The sequence below is a fragment of the Giraffa tippelskirchi genome, chromosome 10 (genome assembly GCF_054371585.1).
Source record: "Giraffa tippelskirchi isolate mGirTip1 chromosome 10, T2T-mGirTip1v1.2.pri, whole genome shotgun sequence".
In the NCBI taxonomy this organism is placed as follows: Eukaryota; Metazoa; Chordata; class Mammalia; order Artiodactyla; family Giraffidae; genus Giraffa; species Giraffa tippelskirchi.
The window spans coordinates 89,717,572-89,744,828 of NC_137284.1; the positions used below are offsets into that span (position 1 = coordinate 89,717,572).

Sequence of the window (27,257 nt, forward strand, 5' to 3'; positions counted from 1 at the left end):
AGGTGGAAATAACCTAAGTTTTTATTGATAAATGAATGGATGAACAAAATGTGGTATATCCATAGAGGCGAGTATTATTAACCTTAAAAAGAAGTGAAGTTCTGATACATACTACAACATGCCTTGGAAACTTTATGCTAACTGAAGTAAGGCAGACACAGAAGGCAAATATTGTATGACTTCACTTATTTAAGGTGCCTGGATTAGTCAGATTCATAGAGATGAAAAGTAGAATGATGTTTCCAAGCGGCTGGGGGATGGGGTGGTTGTTGTTTACTTGGTAAGTCGTGTCCAACTCTTTGCGACCTATGGACTGTAGCCCTCCAGGCTCTTCTATCCATGGGATTTTCCTGGCAAGAATATTGGAATGGATTGCAATTTCCTTATCCAGGGGATCTTTCCGACTCGGGGGTCGAGCCTGTGAACCCACATCTCCTATGTTGGCAGGTGGATTCTTTATCATTGAGACACTAGGGAAGCCCAGGGAATGAGGTAATAGGTAGTTATTGTTTAATCGGTACAGAGTTTCAGTTTATGATGATGAAAAAGTGATGATGAAATCTTTAGATAGGTTACCTGATTTAATATTCACAACAGCCCTATGATGTAGATACTATTATTATCTTCATTCTATGAATAAGGAAATCGAGGCACAAAGTGGGTTAAGTAGTTTGACCAAGGTAATGCAATTGGTAAGTGTCAGAGCTTAGGCAATTGACTTCAGAAGCTGTGTTGTATTAGTTAATTTTATTACATTCCTTGAGGGAATTTCAGATGCTTTAGGGGGCTGAAAATGGAGGAATTCCTGCCCTAACAACCAGTAGTTTTTGATTTATTCAGTTTCATGTCCAGTACCTGAATAGGGAAAATGAATTCATAGAGTTGTTGATTATTTTATTTATTTTTTGCATTACAGAATCTTAATTTGGAAGAGACTTTTTGACTTTTCCAGACATTAAGCTTTCATGTACAATTAAAATTTCAGGATAATTTTGGAGACTAACATGGAGTTTTTTACTTTCATTTTTACTAAGGTAAGTACAATGAAAACATGAAACTATCATTCATTACCACTATTAACAAAAAGGATATCTTAACACCAAAATAAATAGGATGGTCATAAAGACAGAAAAAAAGGGAATCCAATTCAGTTGGATGAATTTACCTTTATGAAAATGACACTTGCTGCTTGTTTATTATTTCACTGAATGTACCTGTGGTTAGAGTAAACCTTGACATAGAGAAGCAGCATTCTGAGAAAGAACAAATGAATATTTGGTCTCAGTCAACTGCCTCTCACCAATATCCAGTTGCTTGGATTCTATCACATTATATCAAGTGGCAGGGAGCTCTAATGGCTCACTTAGAAGAATGTGGTTTCTCCGAGGTATGTTTTAATGACCATCTTCACTGGGCTTATTTGAAAGTGTGTAGGGGCCTGCAGATCTTACCTTCCTTTAGTAAGAGGGTAGCACTTGCTGTAGCAGATTACTTTGGACATTTAACCTTTTATAGCTTATGCCATGAATTTTCTCTAAATACCTATTTTGAGTACAAAATACAAGGTGATTTTATGGATTTTAAATCTCGTTTGCTTGTCCTTGATTCCCATCTAGGTAGGCTACCAATTGTGATCTCTAATAGGAAAACGGATAGATCTGAAATTATTATTTATGTTGCTCTCTATATAGACACATTAAAAAACAATTTGTCTCTCATTCTCTTTTTTTTTTCTCATTCTCTTAAAGAGACAAAAATATATGTTTTTTAAAATATCACAGTAGCGGAGGGCGGTGACTGAGTGACTGTGGCCTAGTAAACGTAGGGGTCGGGCTGGGGATCTCAGGGAGGGAGACGGTGCCTGTGGACCCTCCTTTTCTTGGCGAGGGTCGGGCGTGCAGTCCCGATCCGCATAATGTACAGAGGTAGAGGGACTGGGCTCTGGCCCCCTCGGTGTCATGTCTTCAGTACCAGCAGCTACCAGTCTGCCGGTTCTATCCTCAAGCGCTGGGACACAGAGAAAAAAACAGAGGGGTGGGGGCAGGGGGAGAAAAAGAGAAAGAAAAAAATAAAAAGAAAAAAAGGAAGAGAAAAAGAAAAAAAAAAATCACAGTAGCTGTTGAGATATGTGCTAGCTTGGTGAATTTGTGCTGAATATGGAAATACTCTTCCAGGCCAAGGAAATCTCGAAGAAAATGTTCACCTTAAAAAGGTAATTTTAAAGTTGCAGCACATTTGAATTTCCTCAAGTATCACCAGTCTAAAAGCCCAAAAGGAGAGTAACATCAATAGCAATAATTCAGATTCCACTGACTCATCCCCATTGGTTCACAGACAGACTTTATATTTGTTTCTAGGAAGTCCCATCGCGTGTTTGAAAAGTGCCCTAACAATTCTGTGAAGCTTTCCTGTGGTCTCCATCAAAAGGCAGTGCGGCTTCTGCCCAGCCAGGGGCTTCAGCAGAACCTGCTCACCAGTCAAGTGAGCCTCAGCAGTGGATACACTATAGGCTTGTGCTGAAGTTCCCACTGCATATGGAAAACGTGTCATTTCTGTATAATTGCAGCTCTAGCTCTAGATAATCAACCTGTGCACTTATTTTTAAGTTGAGGCTTATTTTTATTTTAGAAAAACCTCTTTGATTAGTAATGACAGGAAATATGTGAATATTATATTTTGAATTAAGCACTTGAATTCACCCATTCTTTCAGTGAATATTTATTGAGCACTAGTATGTGCTAGGCAGTGTTCTACATGCTAGGGATAAATGATAAACTAAGCTCCTGCCCTCATGGAAAGTTAACATTGAGTTCATGATGCCAGCTCATTTCTGTAAATATAACATCTTGATTTCCATCAAGTTTTCTGAAATTCTTTAAAGAGTTTCTACCTTCAATAGCACAAATCACTTGAGTGGGAGAGAAGCCAGTTATGTGTTTTCCCTTTTATAATTGAAGTAGCTGTAAAAAGAGGAGGAGAGGTATGAGGGTAAAAATAAAAAATGTTGTAGTTTTGCTGGATTTCAGATTGGGTCTCTCCGTCTGATTGATGCCCTTTATACTCCATGCAACTTCTTGCCTAGACCTTCCCCAGGACTTGACAACTTAGACACTATAGACTAGTTTGGAGTTCCCTGATAGCTCAGCTGGTAAAGAGTCTGCCAGCAATGCAAGAGGGCCCAGTTCGATTCCTGGGTTGGGAAGATACCCTGGAGAAGGGAAAGGCTACCCGCTCCTGTATTCTGGCCTAGAGAATTCCATGGACTGTATAGTCCATGGGGTTGCAGAGTTGGACACGACTGAGCGACATTCACTTCTATAGACTAGTTTTCCTTTTTAATGCATTTTACAGCATTTGGAAGCCCTCCAGTGGCCAGATACTATACTTGAAAAAAAAAGTTTTTGCTATTCTGAAGTATTTAGGCGTGAAGTGTACTCAAGTTTCGGGCTTCCCAGGTGACACAGTTGGTAAAGAATCTGGCTGCCATGCAGGAGACTCAAGAGATGCAGACTTGATCCCTGGGTTGGGAAGATGCCCTGGAGTAGGAAATGGCAACCCACTCTAGTATTCTTGCCTGGGAAATTCCATGGATAGAGGAGCCTGGCGGGCTACAGTCCATGGGGTCACAAAGAGTCAGACAGGGCATGACTGAGCATGCATGCACTGTACTCATGCTTGCAACTTACTTTGAAATGTATCAAAAAATAAGATGGATTAATGTTTGATAGATGTATAGATGGTTAGATGTGTGGTAAAACAAATATAACTTAATTTTAGAGTTCAGGTGACAGGTATAAGTATAATTTGGTCACTGGATAGGTCATGGTATAGTTCCTTTCAACATCTCTCTGTTTTACATTTATGTAATAAAATATTGAATAAAAATCTCTTTGCCAGACTCTGAAGATTTATTGCCAGACTCTATAATATTTATAAATAAATATTACTTCATATTATAGAATTAAAATTTTGTGAAGATAATAAATTACTTTTCAATAAAATTGTCTTCATTAATGGATGTGGATTAATTTTTCTTAACATGGATTAATTTTTAAATGTTTAAAAAACACTGAGAGGAGGGGTAATTGGAGGAAGGTGGTCAAAAGGTACAAGTTTTCAGTTATAAATATGTACTAAGGATATAATGTATAACATGGTGACTAGCTAACACTGCTGTGTGACATGGGAAAGCTATTAAGAGAGTAAATCCTAAGAGCTCTCGTCACAAGGAAAAAAAATTTTTTTTCTTTTCTTTTTATTGCATCTACAAGATAATAGATGTTAACTGAACCCACTGTGGTAATCATTTCACAATATATGTAAATCAAGCCATCATACTGTATGCCTTAACCTTGTACAGCGATTCATGTCAGTTATTTCTCAGTAAAACTGGCAGGGAAAGCACTTCTTTGTTTCTTTTAGAAAGTTTATACAATGTTAATGTGAAATTGCTACATGATTTTTTTCTTTTAAAAAGGCTTATCTTTCTAGGATATCTATTTTACATATGTAGGAAATTGTTAACAAGCTTAACTAAATTCACTCTTAAAAAAGTGAGAGGCAACTGTTTGGCAATTGCTGAAAATATTTTTTCTTAGTGGAGCTATATTAGTCAGGATTCAAAGCAGAGAACAGAATCCACTCTGGTGGTTTAAGCCAAAAGGGATGTATTACATGGTCTATCACAAATGGTTGGCAGGGTTGAGGAAACAGCCAGTGGGTTGAGCTTCAGGAGTAAATCACAAATCTAGGCTAAAGAACTGAGCTGCCAAAGGACTGTTGATCAGGCCATGCTCAGGAGGTTACCTGCTGAATGGGGAAGACACCCCTACAACCACTGTTTCCACAGCCACGTGTCTTTCACTATAATACACCCTGTCATGAAGGTGCCTCACAACCTGACCCTTCACAACTGAGTTCACTATACACAACTGCCTATAGTTGATGGAATTCAAATCACGTCAGTAACTCTAGCTGCAAGGGAGTTTGAGAAATGCATTTTTACCCTTCTAGATACTAAAGCCCAGGAAGGCATATTAAGAGGAGGATGGCATTATATGAAACGTTGAACACTTTTTGATGAATAAATCAGCCTGACAGCATTCATTGATCAACATTACCACTGAGACTTCTAGACACTATGACTGGGTATAATGAGTAGATGACAGCATATATGAGGCATTCTTGCCCCAAACATCAAACCTGAATCTGAGAAGCTCACTAGATCCAGCTATCAAGTTTACAAGAGTTAGAAGGATACAGGCACATGTTTTAAAACACCACAGGGATGCAGTTAGCAAAATCGTGTGGGAAACTATATAGGAAAAGTGACACAATTCAACAAATAAATGGCAAGGGGAAAAAAAGGGAGAGGAACCTAAAATTAAGAAATTTAAAAGATGGATCAAGTAAATGCAGTATGTGAATCTTGCATGTATCTTCATTCAAATAAAACAATTGTCAAAAACATATTATGAGACTCTCAGGGAAATTTGAACATGTAAACTTGGAAAACTAATATTAATAATTATTTTTAATTTTTTAGATTTGATAATAGTATTGTGTTTATGACAACAATCATTTTATTCAGTTACACAGTAAGATCTTTGCTTTTTCAGTTGATTATATGTTGTTTCTTTCATAATTTATGGCTTTGTGTTTTATACTAAGAAGAAACTATATTATGCTAGGCATTTTATGTATATTAAATAATTTAATCCTTGTAGCAGTGCTTTGGTAAAAGGAAATTATAGTGTTCATTAAGGGAAACACACCTATTATAGCCTTTCTGGATGGGGATGAAAACAAATGTCTATTTTAAAGTACACTTGTCAATAGTATGTTTAGGAAGGAACAGGAGGTAGAGTCAGGGAAGGAACACCATTAGCATTTTAGCTAATTAATGGGTAAGGCACATTATCATATATCTCCATTCAAGAGAACGAATTTGTTAGATTCCATAAAATAAATATTAGATTCAGTGTTCAAAATATTTTCAGATTGTTCCCTTGTCCCTGAAACTATAAGAGGGCATGAAACTACTGTCTCATTTTAAAGATGGAGACAAACCTGAAACATCCCATCAGGGTGATATAAGGGTGAGTAGCACATTGAGAGTCTTAATATTACCAGACACAGCCAAGGGGATGCAGCCAAGGGGATGACACCTGGACCACCAGTGACTCCAAAACTAGTTGGCTGCAATCTTGAGTTTGCAGTTTTCTGTTCATGGGCTTACACCATGCATTCTGAAACTTTCTTAAAGGCAAAAACCTCTCGGATATAATAATGATTTGTGTCCTTTCAAAGCTCAACTCTACCCAACAAAATCTTATTCCTTATCACTCTCACTAGGGAGAATTTAAATTTAACTTAAATATTCTCCTGTAGGGGTAGAGCAATAATGGAAAAAAGTTTCAGAAACACTGGCTTAGACCAAAAGGCTTTATTTAGAATACAGTAATTTTTTAAAAATATAGTTGATTTTAAAAGTTTCATGTACATAGCACAGTGATTCAGTATTATATATATATATATATATATATATATACACACACACACATATATATAAAATGGAAAATAATATATATAGGAAAATACACATATAATGGAAAATAATCCAAAAAGTATACATCTATATACATGTATATTCTTTTTTCAGATTATTTTCCATTGTTGGTTATTACAAGATACTGAATATAGTTCTTTCTGCTATATAGTAGATCCTTGTTGTTTATCTATTTATATCTAGTATTGTGTTTCAGTTAATCCCGAATTCCTAATTATCCCTCACTACTTTCCCTTTTGATAACTGTAAGTTTGTTTTCTATGTCTATGAGTCCATTTCTATTTTATAAATAACTTCATTTGCATCATTTTTTAAGATCCTGGATATTTAGTTCAGTCGCTCAGTCGTGTCCAACTCTTTGCGACCCCATGAATTGCAGCACGCCAGGCCTCTCTGTCCAGCATCAACTCCCAGAGTCTACCCAAACCCTTGTCCATCAAGTTGGTGATGCCATCCAACCATCTCATCCTCTGTCGTCCCCTTCTCCTCCCGCCCCCAAACCTACCCAGCATTAGGGTCTTTTCCAATGAGTCAACCCTTCACATGAAGTGGCCAAAGTATTGGAGTTTCAGCTTCAACATCAGACCTTCCAATGAACACCCAGGATTGATCTCTTTTAGGATGGATTGATTGGATCTCCTTACAATCCAAGGGACTCTCAAGAGTCTTCTCCAACACCACAGTTCAAAAGCATCAATTCTTCGGCGCTCAGCTTTCTTCACCGTCCAACTCTCACATCCATACATGACCACTGGAAAAACCATAGCCTTGACTAGATGGACTTTTGCTGGCAAAGTAATGTCTCTGCTTTTCAATATGCTATCTAGGTTGGCCATAACCTTCCTTCCAAGGAGTAAGCATCTTTTAATTTCATGGCTGCAGTCACCATCAGCAGTGATTCTGGAGCCCAAAAAAATAAAGTCTGACACTGTTTCCACTGTTTCCCCATCTACTTCCCATGAAGTGATGGGACCAGATGCCATGATCTTAGTTTTCTGAACGTTGAGCCTTAAGCCAACTTTTTCACTCTCCTCTTTCACCTTCATCAAGAGGTTCTTTAGTTCTTCTTCACTTTCTGCCATAAGGGTGGTGTCATCTGCATATCTGAGGTTATTGATATTTCTCCCAGCAATCTTGATTCCAGCTTGTGTTTCTTCCAGCCCAGCGTTTCTCATGAATTACTCTGCATATAAGTTAAATAAGCAGGGTGACAATATACAGCCTTGACGTACTCCTTTTCCTATTTGGAACCAGTCTGTTGTTCCATGTCCAGTTCTAACTGTTGCTTCCTGACCTGCATACAGGTTTCTCAAGAGACAGGTCAGATGGTCTGGTATTCCCATCTCTTTCAGAATTTTCCACTTATATTCTGCATATAAGTGATGTCATATATATGTCTTTCTGTCTGACTTCACTTAGGAGGGTAATCTCTGCATCTATCCATGTTGCTGCAAATGACATTATTTCATTCTTTTTTTGTGGATGAGTAATATTCCATTGCAGAATACAGTGATTTTTAAATCATGGTTTAATGTTCTTAGAAATGGATATCATTACATTTACTTTTAATTAATTTTAAAAGCAAATACTCAAGCACATATAGGTGTTTTTGCCCCAGATTCCAAGTGACTTATGAAATCAAAGTACTACCTTGTCTTCCTAAAAATGATTCACCAAAATTGTGGCTTCTCTGCCTAATGGAAAATTGGTATTAATTGATTAAAAGAATGACTGGATAGCTCCTTGAAGGAACTGCAGCCATATTTGACTTGGTCTGTATGTCAGTGAGCTTATCTATCAGTGAAACTAGTAGTAAATGCTAGTTACCACTAAACTTTGTGCTTCATAAACAATCTAAAACTTGTTGGTGGGTCGACTGTTTAGTTAGTGTCCTCTGCTTCTAGAGTTTGTCCCCTGAAAGTGAAAGTCGCTCAATCGTGTCCGACTCTTTGTGACCCCATGGACTATACAGTCCATGGAATTCTCCAGGCCAGAATACTGCAGTGGTAGCCTTTCCCTTCTCCAGGGGATCTTCACAACCCAGGGGTTGAACCCAGGTCTCCCGCACTGCAGGCAGATTCTTTACCAGCTGAGCTACCAGGGAATCCCTGATTTCGCCCGCTACGCTTGCTCATATGAAATTGCTGTGGAATTTTCTAACTTGAACTGAAAATAAGAGGTTGTTATTCTTTACCCTGAAACTGACAGTGCCTTGAGGCAATATCAGAAATGTCACCTCTACTTGTCTCTAAAGTTTATATTATAGTAACTGAGTCTGGAAAAGATGCCCTCTTCACCCTGACTGAATGCCACCTCTATTCAGATGATATCATTACAATGAATGTTTTCAAATACACACTGTAAGCAGAAAAATGGGTTAGGCACTCAAGAAAATTGCAAGTTACTATGGAAGATATATTTTATGAACAACTAATTAAAGTCATGTAGGAGGAACTTCCCTGGTGGTCTGGTATTTAGGATTTGGTGCATCTACTGCAGGGGGAATGGGTTTGATCCCTGGGCAGGAAACTAAGATCCCACATCCTGCAGAGCACAGCCACAGAATTAAAAAAAAAAAAAAATTAAGAAAGTGATGTGAAAAAATTGATTAGAATCCTAGAGCTAAAGAAACATGATGGAAGGAGCAATTGATTCTGCTGGAAGTCTAGAGAGTAATATTAACATATTGAGAATTTGGAAGGCTTTGTGGGGAAAGTACTATTGGTGGACTTTGAAAGGTATATGACTCCACTTATACATTTGAAGAAGGTTCTGTGTAGTGGGTGGCTGTTGGATGGAGCCAAATGAGCAAAACAGGAGAAAAATTCCAAGGTATATTTAGGGGCTGTTTTCTATAGCTATAGGGTGGAGGGGCCCATGGTGGTGGACAAAAGCTGGAAATATTGGAGACACATCATGGACCTCAAATGACATGCAGCAGCCTACTTGCTCTCATGGTTACTTCCCTGGGAAGAATTACTTACACAGAGCTGTTATTTGAATACATAATACCATCTAACTCCATTTCTGCTTTCTACTCTTCCCCCTTCATCCCTCAGAGAGAGCAAAATTTCCCTGCATTGTAACCATGGACAACTTAACTTCTCTCTGTACCCTTATTTCCTCATCTATAAATGGATGTTAAAGATAATGCCTTCTTATTAAGTGAGTCACAGCAATATATGGACATAGTAACACAGAATGTTTGTTACATAAATAATGTATATAGTTCTACTTAGTAGAAAGTCTCAATTGTTCTGAAGCATATAAGGAAAGGAAAGGGTTTCAGATCTGTTTGGATCTCTGCTAACTTGCAACCTTGAGCTTAAGACCTTTCACATTACAGATTATTTATGTATATCATTATAGCCTTAAAGAATGTAATTGCTAAAAGAACTACTAGTGTGTCTTTTTATTTTAGAGCTCATTTCAGTTCAGTTCAGTTGCTCAGTTGCAACCCCAGGAACCACAGCACGCCAGGCCTCCCTGTCCATCACCAACTCCCATAGTCCACCCAAACCCGTGTCCATCGAGTCAGTGATGCCATCCAGCCATCTCATCCTCTGTTGTCCCCTTCTCCTCCTGCCCCCAATCTTTCCCAGCATCAGGGTCTTTTCCAATGAGTCAACTCTTCGCATGAGGTGGCCAAAGTATTGGAGTTTCAGCTTCAACATCAGTCCTTCCAATGAACACCCAGGACTGATCTCCTTTAGGATGGGCTGGTTGGATCTGCTTGCAGTCCAAGGGACTCTCAAGAGTCTTCTCCAACACCACAGTTCAAAAGCATCAATTCTTCGGCGCTCAGCTTTCTTTATAGTCCAACTCTCACATCTCTACATGACCACTGGAAAAAACCTAGCCTTGACTAGATGGACCTTTATTGGCAAAGCAATGTCTCTGCTTTTTAATATGCTGTCTAGGTTGGTCATAACTTTCCTTCCAAGGAGTAAGCTTCTTTTAATTTCATGGCTGCAGTCACCATCTGCAGTGATTTTGGAGCCCAGAAAAATAAAGTCAGCCACAGTTTCCCCATCTATCTGCCATTAAGTGATGGGACCAGATGCCAGGAGTTGAGCTTTAAGCCAACTTTTTCACTCTCCTCTTTCACTTTCATCAAGAGGCTCTTTAGTTCTTCTTCACTTTCTGCCATAAGGGTGGTGTCATCTGCATATCTGAGGTTATTGATATTTCTCCTGGCAATCTTGATTCCAGCTGGTGTTTCTTCCAGCCCAGGGTTTCTCATGATGTATTCTGCATATAAGTTAAATAAGCAGGGTGACAATATACAGCCTTGACATACTCCTTTTCCTATTTGGAACCAGTCTGTTGTTCCATGTCCAGTTCTAACTGTTGCTTCCTGACCTGCATACAGGTTTCTCAAGAGGCAGGTCAGGTGGTCTCGTATTCCCATGTCTTTCAGAGTTTTCCATAGTTTATTGTGATCCACACAGTCAAAGGCTTTGGCAGAGTCAATAAAGCAGAAATAGATGTTTTTCTGGAACTCTCTTGCTTTTCCAATGATCCATTGAATGTTGGCAATTTGATCTCTGCCTTTTCTAAAACCGGCTTGAACATCTGGAAGTTCCTGTTTCACGTACTGTTGAAGCCTGGCTTGGAGAATTTTGAGCATTACTTTGCTAGCGTGTGAGATGAGTGCAATTGTGCGGTAGTTTGAGCATTCTTTGGCATTGCCTTTCTTTGGGATTGGAACGAAAACTGACCTCTTCCAGTCCTGTGGCCACTGCTGAGTTTTCCGTATTTGCTGGCATATTGAGTGCAGCACTTTCACAGCGTCATCTTTCAGGATTTGAAATAGCTCAACTGGAATTCCATCACCTCCACTAGCTTTGTTCATGGTGATGCTTCCTAAGGCTCACTTGACTTCTAGAGCTCAGAGAAATGCTTTTCCAGCCCTTGGAGCTGCTTACGGAGTTTCATCATGGGTACATTTCTAATTATGTAAGGTATTATTTAAGATGTTGGAAAGTCCTTGGCTTTTAGCTACAGCCTTTTGATATTTTCAGTTCATTACCAACTGTGTATTATAAAAAGGAAGAGAAAGAACACATAGGGCTATTTTATACCTTTATGAAAATTGGAAAAGTGATAATAGATAGGAAAAAAGTGGAATCTACATTAAATATTTTGAGATTTAACTTATGCATTTTTTTGTTCCCCATTTTTGTTTTGGTTATATACTACATAATAAACTTTATGATAAAATGTAATGTCTTTAAAACATCACTTTGTCTCTCACAGTTCTGGTGATTTGGAAGTCTTCCTAGACGCTCCTCCACGTGGTGTCGGCTGTATTAGCTCTCCATATAGTTTCTCATTATTCTCTCATTGTTCAGTGTTTTAGCCTGCATGTCTATACATGCCAGCAGGACCCCCAAGAGATTGAAGTAGCCTGCCCTCTCAAGGTCTAGACAGAGTCAGCTGAGAAAACACATCTGCTGCATTTTATGCGTCAAAGCAAAGCACAAGTCCAGCCCAGATACTCAGGGTGGGAAAACAAACTTCACCTTGATGGGAGGAGCTGGAAATACCGTGGCCATGATTTCCAACCCACGACAGTATCTGACCAAGTTAAATATAAAGTTAAAATTGACCAAGTTGGTAAAACTCCAGATTCTGACTTCTGTCCCACACTTTTGCCCTAGAATTACTCTACTGCAGGATAGGAAATAAACAGAGACACCAAGGAAAAGCATGCAAATGGACTTCATCTGGTTTTAACTTTTTTTTTCCCCTTTTTGGGATCTTAGCTCCCAGATGCCCCCTGCCATGGGAGCTCAAGTCTTAACCACTGGACCACCATCAGTTTTCAAGCCATGTATTTTAAAGCCTATTAGTGACATTTGACTTAAGAAACTAATCCCTTTTCTAGTCAACTAACATATCCATGTTTCTTGCCTGCTAAAGCCTACACTCCTAGCTTCTCTGAAAACTAGGGCATATAGTAGTGTCAGTGGTTAAGTGCAAGGACTTTGTAATAGGAGCTAGGCTTAATTCCTGGCTTTGCTACTTTTTGTGACTTTGTGTTCCCCAGATTAACAGCAATGTCAATCTTCCCAGATTAAGAAAGGTAATGTATTCAGAGATTAGCAGGTCTGGCACTTGGTAACCATTCTGCAAGGTTAATAATTTTTATTAGATAGGCCTGAGTCTGCATGAAGGTGTATTGATGCCTTAAGATTTGCTTATGGGGTGGAGGGCACTTGGCTTTAGGGACTTTACACTCTCAAACAGTGAACCCCAAGAAGCTTTGGGGCTATACCTTTCTGAATTTTCTTGAGTGACTTTCCTAAGTCTTTTTTTTTTTTTCAGGGGGTCGGGTGGGGGGTAAGTTTTCCTATAAATTTCCTTTGCTTGCTTTGCTTGCCCCCTTCTGGCAGAATGGGGAAGAGTTCAATGATGTCCCACCCCTGCAACCACTGAAACTGCTAAAAGCTATTAAGGTTAAAGAATCCAACTTTCAAAAACCTTTAGCCCTAAATTCAAGTGAATTCACATGAAAGCAAAGTCTAAATGTAAAATCTCTACATATAGATTTTTGTTTTTATCTGTTACATGGAAATTGATATTGACAGATGAAATAATACGAAAATGGACAACTCATTTTAAGTTGAAAAAATGTTGAGAATAATTTGTTCTTCTAAATGGTAATAGTAAATTTCTTATAAACTTCATTTTACCTTTTTGACACAACAAAATCTTTACCATATATAATTTTAATTTAAAACATGTTTTCCTAGGGAATTCCCTGGCAGTCCAGTGGTTAGGCCTCAGTACTTTCACTGTGTGACCAGGGTTCAATGCCTGGTCAGGGAACTAAGATCCTGGAAGCCAAATGGTGCAGTGCCAGGAAAAAAATTAAAAATAACACAAAAAGATTTTCTAATGTTAACCTCAGCTAATTGCAATATCCTTCAAATGATACAACATATGTAGTACCCCTAGATTGGTATTTAAAAGTGTTTGTATAGAAGCTGCATGAAAATGTTTTTGTGTACTTATTTCAAATACAATGAGAAAACTAAATACTTTGATTTTTATATTTAATACAGTAAATTCTTTCTCATATTTTAGTTTTAGGAAGTATTGAAAATACTCTAACAAGTTTACATACAAGTAGATAAAGATAAAATTTAAAAACCACAATATTTTAAAACATCACAGATGTATTACATGTTTGTATACTTATATGTTCTGGCTGAAATGTTGGCAAGAGTGAAGTCACAAGTGCTATTACATTAAATCATGATTTTAGTACATATGGCATTTTATCTCTAAAAAATGAAAAGTGGCTGGAATCTTTGGAATTCTCTTCCCCCACTAACTCAACAAAGCCCAGATTTGTTGTACTTTCGAACACTGAGACACATCTTGAGCTACTCAAGCATAGCTGCTTTTTCACTGGTTCAATTGTTCACGATCTAATTGGTTATTTGCCTACGGTCATCTGCCTATCATAGAAGACTTGTGCACCTTAAAGACAAATAGCAGGGGAAACAGACTACAGCAAATCAGTTAAGAAAATACAGTTTGTATTAAAAACTAGAGCTACTTTTAGGTGTTAGAGCTACTTTTAGGTGTTATTGAATAGATATGTACAAAAATCTTTTTTCAATATCTAAAATAACATTACTGAAAGCAGGAAGGCTTCCCTGGTTGGGTAAAGAAACCACCTGCAATGCATGAGATCCAGGTTTGATCCCTGGGTTGAGAAGATCCCCTGGAGAAGGGAATGGCAACGCACTCCAGTATTCTTGCCTGGAGAATCCCATGGACAGAGGAGTGTGGTAGACTATAGTAGCCCATGGGGTCGTAGAGAGTTGAACATGAATAAGTAACTAACACATTTACTTTCACTTTCAAAAACAGGCAATTAGAGGAGATATCTGTGTAAGAAAACAAAAACAGCAAAAATTCTTCCAAAACTAGCACAAGAGTGATTTAATTAAAATTTATTCTATATTTAAGATTAAACTAGAACGACTTCATGGATTGCAATCAATACTACCAAATATGTACTTCAACAAAAATATTACAATCAGAACACATTTTAAGACTAAATATAATTAAGATGTCATTCTTCACTTGAATTTCTCTCAAACCTTCAGACTGCATTATTTTTATTGTTCCCTGTCACATTTAGCACAAATTGTCTCTTTTTAGTTAACTAATTATGTGCCCATCAATAGACAAATGGATAAACGTGGTGTATATATACAATGAATATATATTACCCAGCCCTGAAAAAGAATGAAATTTTGCCATTTACAACCAAAAGTATGGAACTAGAGTGTATTATGCTAAGTCAGACAAAGGAAGACAGATACTGTTCAATTCCACTTATACATGGAACTTAAAAAACAGAACAAGTGAATCTAAAACAAAAAAACAGAAACAGATTCAGATGATAAAACTGGTTGTTGCGAGGGAAAAGGGGTGGGGAAATGAGTGAAATAGGTGATAAAGATTAAGAAGTATAAACTTCTAGTTATAAATGAGTCACAGGCATGTAATGTACAACATAGGAAATATAGTCACTATTGTAATAACTCTGTCTGGTTACAGATATTAACTACAGTTATTATGGTGATAATTTTGTAATGTATAAAAATACTGGATTACTAGGTTGTATACCTGAAGCTAATACTATAAGTCAATTATACTTCAATTTAAAAAAATGACACAGGCCATAGCATTAAGAAATATTTTAAACAATTAAAAAAGAAAGAATTTCATAGATTCATCTATTTTAAGTGACCACAGGGGTTTAGGATATACAGTTATATAAATTTGCTCAGGCAAAACCAACCACATGTCCTACGAGGCTGTTACCTGTGAGGAAGTCACTTAACTATTGTCTGAGCCTAGCTCACCACTCACGTACAACTATGGCTTTATTGCTCTGTTTATCAGTATAAGGAAAAAATGTCCATAAAGTGAAAAATACTACAGTAAAAAATCCTATTTGTGAAAAATTGCTTCCAAAAGAAAGGTAACTGATAGTGTTACAATGGAAAAGGAAAGATTAAAAGTCTTGCAATATAAAAATCACTGGGAGAAAGCTAAAGATGGAAAAAGGCAGAATTTAAAACATAAAGATAGGCAATGGAATAGAAAGAAAAAAATCTAGTAATTGACTAAGATCAATGAATATATAACTTATAATGACAAGAGTATATTTAATGGAGAAAGGACATTAAATAGTGATTCATCAAGGAAAAAGAAATCTACTTCATACTCTATACAAAAATTAATTCTGCAGTTTTAGATAAAAACATAACATAAAATAAAAATATAAATAAAAAATTAAGCTTCTAGAAAACTGAAGAATATCTCGTGATCTTGGAGTGGGCAAACATTTCTAAAAGAGAACACCAAAAAAGAATAATTATAAAATAAAACATTCATAAATTAGATTTAATTAAATTTAGGAACTCTTTTTATTAAAAAAATAAAATAAAAAACACCATTAATAGAGTGAAAAGGCAAAGCCCAGGCAAACCCACAAGGATTAAAATGTGGAATATATAAATAATTCCAACAACTCAATATGAAAAAGACAGTAACTCAAGAGAAAAACAGGTACAGAGTTGCCAGATGATAGAATATGTGTGTACTCAGCTTTAGTAGATATGCCAAACAGTATCTTTTTGAGACTTGAACAGGTCCTTCACAAAAGTGAACAGCATGGTCCTAAGCACATAAGAATGTACTCAACCTCATTAGTCAGGAGGGAAATACGTAACAATCAGAACAACCAATTTTGAAAACTGTTTGGCCATATCTACAAAGCTGAATATATATGCTAACTCTACAAAAATTGCACTCCTGAATTATATACCCAACAGATGGATATATATAAGTGCACCAAAACACATTAAAAAGCATTTGTAGCGACAAAATTTTTATAATTTTCCAAAGCTGAAAACAACACAAATGTCTGTTAGTAGCAGAAAAGACAAACTGTGATATAGTCACACAATACAAAACTCTAGCAATGAAAAATGAATAAAGGAACTGCTGCACATAATGAACAAATCTTACACGCCCAGAGGGAAGCTTCTCAGTGGCTAGTCCTGTTCTACTGCTTGAGGGTGGTCACACTCATAGGAGTGTGTACTTTGTGATGGTTAATATACTTTCTGCACCCTCTGAATACATGTATACTTCAATGAAGTACTTCAGTGAAGGTGTTCCAAAGCAACTCCTTCCCAAAAGAAGTCTTTACAAATGATTTCAGCGCCATATTATACAAGTCATAAAGTGTATGGAGACTAAGTATTTTTTTCAGTTAAACTTTATTAAGAAAATGACATGCTATAGAGGTGTTTGTTTCTTGTGAATATCAGAGGTCCACTGGATTCACAATTTTTTTTTTTTACCAAATATATGAGGCAAATGTGAAATTCTAAGACTATTGAGCTTTGAAAAATTTTTGATATGAAATTATAGTACTATTTTCTCTTCCACAATGATCCTCCTTCTATTCATATATGATTACTTTATCTCACCTTAGTCTTGTAATTTTTTCCCTCTTTTGTATGCAGAGGAAAGGTACAGATGTCTATCAACTTCAATCCACGATGTCAAAATTCAAACTTGGTACTTATGGACAGGACCTCTGCTGCAGTGCAGGATGGGAAGAAACCAGTTCCCCTTATCCAACCGCACCTTTGTTTGGAGTTTTCCTGGATCCCAGTAGGCAATAATGATAAGGCTGAGAAGTATGCATAGGGCTGACTCAAGATAAGTATTTAGAACTGCACAGCCATTTTGCTGCAGAAGGTGCTCCCTATTTTTTAATCAAGAGATTAAACCCCACTCACAACAAGACTTAAAGATAAGATTGAGCTGGCAGGAAGGTGGATATTAAGTCTAATTTTCTAAAAATGAGGAATGAAAAACCAAAACAAATAGGCACTGTAAAATTGTTTTTGTTTTTTTAATGGCAGGTCAAATATCCTGAAACATACATGTAGTTTGATAGTCTTCTAATCCCAGTTGAGTTCAAATATTAAAGTAATACACACAAGCTAAGAGAATTCAATATTGTTCCAAGGCACTTACTGAATCTCCATGACTAGATGAAAACAAGGACAATTAGGATGGACAATTAGACAGTATATAATATAAAAATAACTTTTTGCTTACAATTTACAAAATGTATTATTATTACAATCTTTGATCTCTGATAGCCTGTAAAGCTGGCTGCATGAATCCAGCAATTTTAAAAATCAGAAACTATTTTCTAAAACTTCAGGGCAAATAATTTACAAGTAAGGTACACAAAGATTTAGCCCATGCAGAAATTTCTTACATCTTCTGTTAATAATATTTTATGACTGCAACTTTATCAAATTATATACCTACTTGCCCTGTACATATACAAAATAATGCATACATGATAAAACATTAGCAAAAAAGAGTAGTCCTTAAACTCAATTTATCATAAAAGTATTACTATATTAACATGTCTACAAGCAGCGTGTAACAGGGTTAAGAGACATTAAGGCAATAATACTTGAAGTTACAAAATAAACCAAATGTAATACTTTTCCTAAGTGTAATATAAGGCAGGTAGATGGTCCCAGCAAAAAAAAAAAATAATGAAAAAATCACTAAGGTAACAATCTACACTGCTGTTAGTCCCACATTTTTAAGATGGAATACTATTAAATCTGGCTTTCAGTGGCACTTGAATTTTCCAGTATAATTTAAAGTTTCTTTTAGTTCCCTGAATCATGTCCATTCTGAAGGTGGATCTCTTGGTCCTTTGGGTTTTCCACAGCGATTACCAAAACCTATAATCAAAATACCACAATAGTTGGCTAGTGTTCAGAAATACTTTTACACTATTAAACCATATCTGTAGACATTCTTGTTTTCTGGAACAAATAAATTTCCATATGGGAATTTAGCATTTAAACAAATATCTACAAACATAAACCAACTCTTAATTTCTTCTGTATAGTTGAAAAAATAACTGCTTCTTTTATAAAAATAAAATCAATTCTATAAAAATGTAAAAGAAACATTTAGGATATTTTAGTCTTTTCAACACAAAAGTAAGATTTGTTTACATACTGCATTTTACATTTTAGTTTTTAATCTCAGTATGAAACAGGATAAATTTATTTTACAATTAATTTCAAGCAACTTTGACAGTACGTTTTATTCTTAGCAAGTGTTGTTTAAAAACCTGAAGAAATCATAGCAAAAAGTTTGATAAACTTTGCCTTAAGGTAATTCTGGAGTGATAGCAAATAACTGTTTTTCATTCTTGCCAGCATTAACTACACAATTATAGCTTAAAAATTATTTTGGAAACAAATTACCCATGTCTGTGGCTTCTGTTGGACTTTCTGACATTTGATCTTTCTTGTTACTAAAAGTAGGTGGACATTCTGTACAGGTCTCTGTATGAATACCTCGTGCTGGATGATCTAAAATTCAAACCAAAGCCATTATTAATCACAGTAATTTGTAGGATAATATGTAAAAAATTCCTCTAATTGCTTTTAATGTGGGCAAATAGTTAAAAGAGCAGTTTTCTTTTGAGCATCATAATTTTAGAGGCCCAGGCAAATGCAAGGATAATGAACACAGGAAACCATGTTAGGTGTGCTTACTGCTGCTGCTGCTGCTGCTAAGTCGCTTCAGTCGTGTCCGACTCTGTGCGACCCCATAGGCGGCAGCTTACCAGGCTCCGCTGTCCCTAGGATTCTCCAGGCAAGAATACTGGAGTGGGTTGCCATTTCCTTCTCCAGTGCATGAAAGGGAAAAGTGAAAGTGAAGTCGCTCAGTTGTGTCCGACTCTTAGCGACTCCATGGACTGTAGCCTACCAGGCTCCTCCGTCCATGGGATTTTTCCAGGCAAAGAGTACTGGAGTGGGGTGCCATTGCCTTCTCCGAGGTGTGCTTATAGGCACCTAGAAATCTACAGCGAGTACTTCTGCTATGTGAGACTTCTCCTTATACTCTTACTTTAACTTCAACTGAAATGCCTTTCTGTGGAAATCAATAGCAAATAAGTTCATAGTTTATTAATGGAGTTAACATTTGCACCTAAAAAAGTAGTAATTCTTTTAAGGTTTAGCATTGCTTAAATCGTAGATAGTTTACTTATTTAACTGCCAGTGCTTAGGACTAGTAACAAAAGAAATCAACTACTATGATTCAGTCATTCTTTCACCACTCACCACCTTCATCACATCCCCTATATCCCTGTAAGGAACCTTTCTGGAAACTTGGAATACAAGTCAAATGATAAGACTATCCTTGTCATCAGGTACTCATAGTCTAGAAAGAGGCTGACAAACTTTTTCTGTATATGGCTAGACAATAAATATTTTAGGCTTTGTAAGCCACATATGGTCTCTGTCCCACATTCTTCATTGATTTTTGTTTTTATTTTCTAAAATTAATTTTGGTTTAAAAAATAAAAAAATTTATTTTATTTTTTAATTTTACTGGAGTGTAGTTGATTTACAATGTTGCATTTCTTTGTTTTAATGTTTAAACAACTCTTTAAAATGTAAAAAATATTTATTCAGCTCAAGGGCAGAATAAGAAAACAAGCCAAGAGCAGAATTAGGCCTATGGGATATAGTTTGCCAACCCTTGGTCTAGTAGGAGAAACAGACAAGAACATTAATTATTACAGCAGTGTGGTAAGCATAGGGACAGAGAAGAGAAGCATGTAGATGAAACTAGTGGTGGTGATATATTCATGGTTGCCTTCTATGAGGAAATGATGATTTAGATGAAAAGCCTCAATTTTCTGGATGAAGTAAAATGTTTACTACCGAGTAAGAGTTAGTGGGATTCATGATTTTATAAAAAAATAAATGCAGAGGATTGTGGATCAATCCTAGAACTGTACTGTGGATCAATCCTAGAACTGTATGCTCAATCTATAAAACTGAACAATGTTCCCCAGCAGTATTGAATAATCTTAAGGGATAAAACAAGATGGCATAGGAATCAGGGACAAGAAAGTTAAAGATAACTATGTGTGTGATTAAAGTGATGGATGATGGTATCTAGACTGAATAGAGGAGAAAGAGAAACCAGAAAGGAGTTAACAGATACAAAGAAAATAAAAGACCCAGGGATCTAGCAGTAGTAATATAATACAGATAATAATAACAGCACTGCTGTTAGGCACTTCAATGCCTACCATGTGGTGGGCACTGTGTATATATGATTTAATTTAATTAAACCTTCATAACAATCATAACCTACTCTAGAGTAGGTTACTATTTTTATCTGCATTTCACAGAGAAGAAATTGAGGCCTAGAAAGATTAGGTCACTTCCCAAAGCTACGTCATAAGTAAAATGGCAAAAATAAGATTCCAATCTCAGTAGGCTTGACGCTAAAACTTCTGCTCTTTTTCCTTATATGTTGCCTCAGAAAAGTAAATAGAGAGTAATAAAGAGTTTATGTGATGGAATGAGCCCGACCAGGCACAGATTCAGGAAGACAGCAGCTGAGGCAGAAGAGAGGTTAGTGCAGAGATGATAGATAAATTGAGGGAATTGTACAGGCTAGGATGTTCGGTGAGCCACTCACATGGTTACTCCTTTAAAGGAATGAACAACAACTTGACCTATTTTACTATGATAGTAAAAGTAATGCAATGGAAAAATTTTCTAACTTGGCATTATAACACTGGGTTGAGCTAACATAATCTTACAGGCCTTCACAAATGTGAAAGTCCTAAAAAAATTTCTAAAACAACCCAATTCTATCATGTAGGTTAATTTCGGGCATTTATTCAAATCACTGTCACATCTAGATTCTAGGTGTTTTTATAAACAACAGAAATAAAATATAAGAAAATATTCTAAAAATAATTTCCTTCCCATCAGCCATTAATGACTGATGATAAATGCTGTTATGCTCCTGACCCATAATAATACCTGGTATAATAATAAATTTAAAAGAATTACACTACATAATTCAGGTTTCAGAAAAGTCATCCTACATATTTTTTCACATGGAGAAATAACCAAGTAATAACAACAAAAACAAACAAATAACCAAATGTGTACACCATGAGACATGCTATTTTATGTAACTTAATCTATATAATCTATAGCAGAAAAGAACACAATCCAACTTACCACATGTTTCACTTCTAGAGGTTATCAAGCCCTATAAGGAAGACATTCAAAAACTATTATAGTATATTCCTTTCATGCACAAAGTATAAAAATGTGGTGTTATGAGTATATATCCCAATAAATCAAGATCTGTCAAGACTCTCAGTGTCAAAGGAAAAGAAAACAAAGATCTTTTCAATTAAGAGTTAAAAAGTTTTAATGTGGTATTTTTATATTGGGAATAAAAAGACAGGGAAATTCATTTTTCCCTCTGGATGAAGACTGAACTTGCAGCATTTACTGATGAGATAATATGCATACAAGTGCATTTTGCCAAGCCTCTACTGTATTCATCAAATTATATTACTGACCATAAGACATATCTTTATTATTATGTTACCAATACTTTATGTACCAGTTAAAGTATATCACAATGCTTTTTTTAACCAATTTTAAGATAAACTCCAATTTCAGAGATATTCAAATGAGGAAAATATGCAAAATATTAACATTGATAAAAATAGCAATCCCATTGCTAAAATATTGAGCTACCAAAACATTTCCTGAATGTGAAAGTAAACCTCACATAACCAGAAGAAACAACGGGATAGACTATATACCTGATTTTATAATGGAAAGAACAAAATCTAGGATGTACTACGACCCTGAAAATAGTAACTCCTGTTCCATTCATACCTCCAAAATGGTATGAAACAAGGCATAATTTACAAATTTCAAAAGCAGCTTGGAAAATAATACTCTGAAGTGATGGTCATGATGTTCTTTAAAAAAAATTTTGATCTGGCATTTTATATAGGCTTTTTATCTGAAATCCTAGCATAAGATACAATTATCAAAAATTATATTTAATAGTCTTAAGGTAACAGTTATTACAATAAACAACTGTTAAGATCAATTTTGTTAAGAACAAAAATATTGAGCTATAGCTGTTCTAATACCCAAAAGACTCACTTCAGGTTTTCTTTGTTCAGACTGTTCCTGATTTTGATGTTCACTCCACTCAGCTCTTACAGATGTATCTGAGAAAAATAAAATCTTACAATTAAAACTAACATCTTTAATTCTTGAAATTTCTTGCATTCAGGTAACATTTAAAAACAGATACTACAGATCTTTAGAAATTATCACTTCCACTAAATCTTTTCCCAGTTTTTATTACCTGAAGAATATTCCTTCAATTTTTTCTTCTTAAAATTTAAAATTTCCATTATCAGAGCTTATATAAGCACATTGTAATCTACAGGTATGACAGATTTACTTATTTAGTATTAGTGAAGTTTACAGCTTCACTATTTTTTTTTAAACTCTTAAAATCAGTTAAAATTAATAAAATATTGGTAAAATGCAACAGATAAGACTGGTAGTGAGCACCTCCACTGAGCACAAGACATTGTAAATACAGTAAAGTTGTTTCTGTACTCTTTTTCAGGATGAGGAGGAGAAATATGTATGTGTTCACTTTCTCCCACTTTTCACTGATATTCTTGTGGACTTAAGTGTCACACAACATCACCTGAGTGACGCTGCCAACAACAGAATTTAAATGTATGTCTTTTCATATGTAAGTGCTGTTTTTAATGAATGAAAAGACAAATTATATACTGTTACAATTACATTTAACTGAATTATAGTATTTGACATAAATTCAGCCATTTTATTAGCAGTCTTAGCAAATAAAAACACCATTTTAAGGTATTTTTCATACAAAGTATTAAAAACATTTATCAGTATAAATTCAAACTTGTTTTTGAATTTAAATATACAGCTCAAGAGCAACAGATTATAATTAGCCATGTTTTTCAGAGCTTATTATTCGAGTATAAAATACACAAAATCAGAAGATACACTCACTGTGTTCATTTGCTAATACAAATGATTCAGGAGTTCTTTCAGGTAGGGGAGGAGGCGAATCTTCACTAACATCAACATCTATATTAAATACATAAAATTTACACAAATTATGAACTTGTTAGAAATATTAACTCATTTAAAAATGAACTTGTTATCTAAACAAAATGAGAGCTTTTTTGACATTCTTAAAGATCACTGTCACAAGTATCTAAGAGAACCAGTCTTTAAAAGTGCAAAAAATAAACAAGATATCCTTATCACTAGACTCATTATCAAAAAGAATTAGGAAGCTTACTGAGCAAAAAAACCTCCATCATTGTTGCACAGAGGAAATGACTACCGTGATTCTCCTGACACCCTCTAGGCATCAACCATACTGTCCTCTGAGTTTGAAGGCATCTCCCATAGAGAAGTCAGCAAGGAAGTGCCTTTTCTACTGGGCTTGCTGATGATCCTTTGAGTCCACGAAGGGAAGCTTTGTCATTTGAAATCAGTGTTTCCCAAACTATAATCAACTGCTTAACTCCTTTTATGAGTTTTGCCATACTGTGGACCATATAAATATATATTTAAATCCCACTCATTTTCAACTTAATGATGTACTTCAGTCATGTTTTAAATAAATATCCATGACTAAAATAGATTGACAGTGCTATTTATTTTTCTAATACACAAAATATAACCATTACAAATCTTAGGGCAAGAGAGGGGACTTATGTATACCTATGGCTGATCCATGTTGACGTATGGTAGAAACTAACATAATATTGATAAGCAATTATCCTCCAATTAAAAATAATTTTTAAAAAGGGTCCAGTAAAATGATTCACATGAAAAAGAAATTTTTTTTGGAATGTTCATTTATTTAATGCCTAAAATCTTGTGAACATTGTCATATAACCATACTTTGAGAATACCGATTGAAGCCATATTATAAAAGCTTTTCATCAGCAAAAACAAAATTAGCTCTTGGAAAAGATAATGCATTAAGTAAGTCTCATCAGTTAGCCTTATGATCCACATGAAGACTATTAGATCCTTTGACGTTTCACTGGAGGTAGCTAAAGAAAATATGAAGATACAATTCTGTATCTCCCTAACCCTTAAAAATATTAACAACTGTGCTATGATACTTTGCTGTTTTACATTTGACAGGACATGCATTAAAAAGAGAGTGAAAATCAAAAAAAGCCTTTGCAATTTTAAACATGCATGAGGCCAGGTATGATTATTCTGGTCCTTCCTACATTTATTTAACTGAAGCCAAAGAAAATACAGCCCCCAGGATTCTCCTGAGAAGAGTTCCAGCCCAGTACTTTATATACATAACATCAGTACTGTAACTCTTTCTTGCATATAAAGTCAAGCAAGTAAAAGAATTATCCACCTTGCCTGGCAGTAACAGTATGAGTATTAATCCTATTTCCCCTTGCCCCTTTGTTACTAACAGCTCACAGTGAAGAGATGGGTATTGGAAGGAAGGAATGCATAATCTTGGCACTGTGGTGTCATTTCATAATTAAGTGAACAAATCAGTAAGTAGTCTGGTTGTTCACATCAAGTATCAAGTATCTTTTGGAAACTCTATACCTCTTCTGTTGTAACAGTCCTCATTTTTAAGACTTTATTTTCTAACCGTAAACTTGGCTTCTCAATTGCATGTTTCTCCTTGGATCTTTGAATTGCCTTTTCTGTGTAATAAAATTCTGTTTCAGATGTTAGCTAACCAGAGATGCACATTTTCATAGACTTTTGTAAATAATACACTTTGTGGGAGCCTAGTGTAGCCATGTTTGAGAAATCGTTCAGGAGGCCTGAGTCAATATTAAAATCAGAATTCATAGCCAGGAATTTGTTTTCAGGCAATAACTTATGCAAAAGGTTGTTTCAGGCATCAAAATTATTCCATAACAAATTTTAAAACAAACAAGCAAACAATAATCTAATCCTGGTGCCAATGGTTCACCTACAAGGTAAAGAATGAATAACATTAAAATTTAGGACTGCTTGAGGGACCTCCCCGGCAGTCCAGTGGTTAAGAATCCACACTTCCACTGCAGAGTATATAATTTCGAGCCTTGGTCAGGGAACTAAGATCCCAGTACAGTGTGATCAAAACAAAAACAAACAAAAAAAGAACTGCCTGTAGTTATGTTGCAACACAGAATGTTCTACAGGAAAATCTTTAATGCCAAAGTCATTTAAGCATAGTTTTGGTCACACTGCACTGCCTGGTATGCTAAAACAAACAAAAAAACCAAAAATGACAATTTCTTGTCTAAGTATTTTCTTGTGTAGCTATAACTTAGCAGTTATTTTTCAAATCCTGAAGTTGAGGGAAAAAATATTAACAATTTTAAATTACGCCAAACTGTTGTATTTACTATGGCAACTAATATCTTCTAAAGATCCCTCAAATAAAATGCAGAAGAATCAAGAACTAGCTTAGTTCTTAGTAAATTTAAGAAACTAGCTTAGACTCTCATCTACTCTATCAGATACATCCCCCAAATAAAGAAAATGATAACAAAGAATGTTTGAGGTGAGGAAAACAGGTACCGCAATATGGGTGTACTTATCAGATCAGAATTAGAAAAAGTCATCTTTCATGTTCACAGTGCTAATTTTGCCTGCACATAATAAATAGCAGTCTGTATGTGTCACTACCAAAGTTCATGGACAAGTAAAAGACCATTGATAATCAATCTATCAGTAAATAGCTTTTGTGTTTATATATTTGCTCTCAACTTTACAGTCTGTTTAAGATAGCAATCATGGTAATTTTTATCAGATTAAAGAGGAGTTTCTGGAGAAGGAAATGGCAACCCACTCCAGTATTCTTGCCTGGAAAAGTCCATGGACAGAGGAGCCTGGTGGGCTGCAGTCCATGGGGTTACATGACTGAGCATGTGTGCACGAGGGTGGAGGGAGACGAGTTGGTAGCAATAAACTGGTAGAACTAAAAAATAAAAATAAAAAAATAAAGAGGAGTTTCAAGACCCAATAATACATCATGGAACTTAGGGCATGTGTTATCTTGAAATGCTTAGATTGCTTAAAGAGTCATTAATTCAACAGTAGTAGCACTGATGACTAGATATGGAAATATCTCATTTTTTACTAACTGAATTAAACTTCCCATATTCTGTTAAGCAGTTGCAATATTGCTCCTTGGTTAAACTCAGTGTTGAAAGGAGCCTTTACTAAGAACAATTTTAAAAAGGTATGGTGTAGTTAAAAGATCATACAAGATAATGAAATAGATATCTGTTACGTTTTTGTTGTTTAGTTACTAAGTCGTGTCCAACTCTTTGTGGATTGTAGCCCACTCCTCTGTCCATGGGATTTTCCAGGTAAGAATACTGGAGTGGGTTGCCATTTCTTTCTCCTGAGGATCTTCCCAACTCAGGGATAGAACCCTCATTTCCTGCACTGGTAGGCGGATTCTTTACCACTGAGCCAACTGGGAATCCCTTACTTTCTGTAACATACATGGGTGAAATTAAATAGCCAATCAAGCCATTCTACAGTACTTATGTCAGTGTCACTTTAAGTAATTCTACCTTCTCTAAATTATTTCTAACTATTCAGTCATAGAAACTTTTAACCCATTTATACTAAGAATTGTAAGATATAAGGAGAGAAAGTTTTCAGTTACAACTGAAATATTTTGGAAACACAAAGTCTGGTAA

The 27,257-nt window shown here is 35.7% G+C and overlaps 1 protein-coding gene and 1 non-coding gene across 21 annotated transcripts in view; one reads left to right on the forward strand and one right to left on the reverse strand.

Annotated features, from left to right (window-relative positions):
• The first annotated feature begins 1,869 nt into the window (after positions 1–1,869).
• Positions 1,870–2,018, forward strand: LOC145524940 (small nucleolar RNA SNORA57). Its single transcript, XR_014067970.1, has one exon. It is a non-coding gene; the product is annotated as a small nucleolar RNA SNORA57 (small nucleolar RNA).
• Positions 2,019–17,514: 15,496 nt separating this feature from the next.
• PTPN12 (protein tyrosine phosphatase non-receptor type 12) overlaps positions 17,515–27,257 on the reverse strand; it is a 93,096-nt gene continuing 83,353 nt past the window's right edge. For 12 of the 20 annotated variants that reach the window (XR_014067188.1, XR_014067185.1, XM_081535716.1 and 9 more), the window contains 5 exons: positions 23,566–23,643; positions 22,666–22,733; positions 21,715–21,745; positions 18,922–19,029; positions 17,515–18,387 (listed from right to left, as the gene is read on the reverse strand). Coding sequence is in view for 16 of the 20 variants with exons in the window: in XM_081535716.1 (XP_081391842.1) it covers positions 18,326–18,387; positions 18,922–19,029; positions 21,715–21,745; positions 22,666–22,733; positions 23,566–23,643 (347 nt within the window). In the remaining 4 variants the exon portion in view is untranslated. Of the gene's footprint in view, positions 18,388–18,921; positions 19,030–21,714; positions 21,746–22,652; positions 22,734–23,565; positions 23,644–27,257 lie in introns of all 20 variants that reach the window. The other 8 variants (XR_014067189.1, XR_014067186.1, XM_081535717.1 and 5 more) reach the window with 2 other exon arrangements.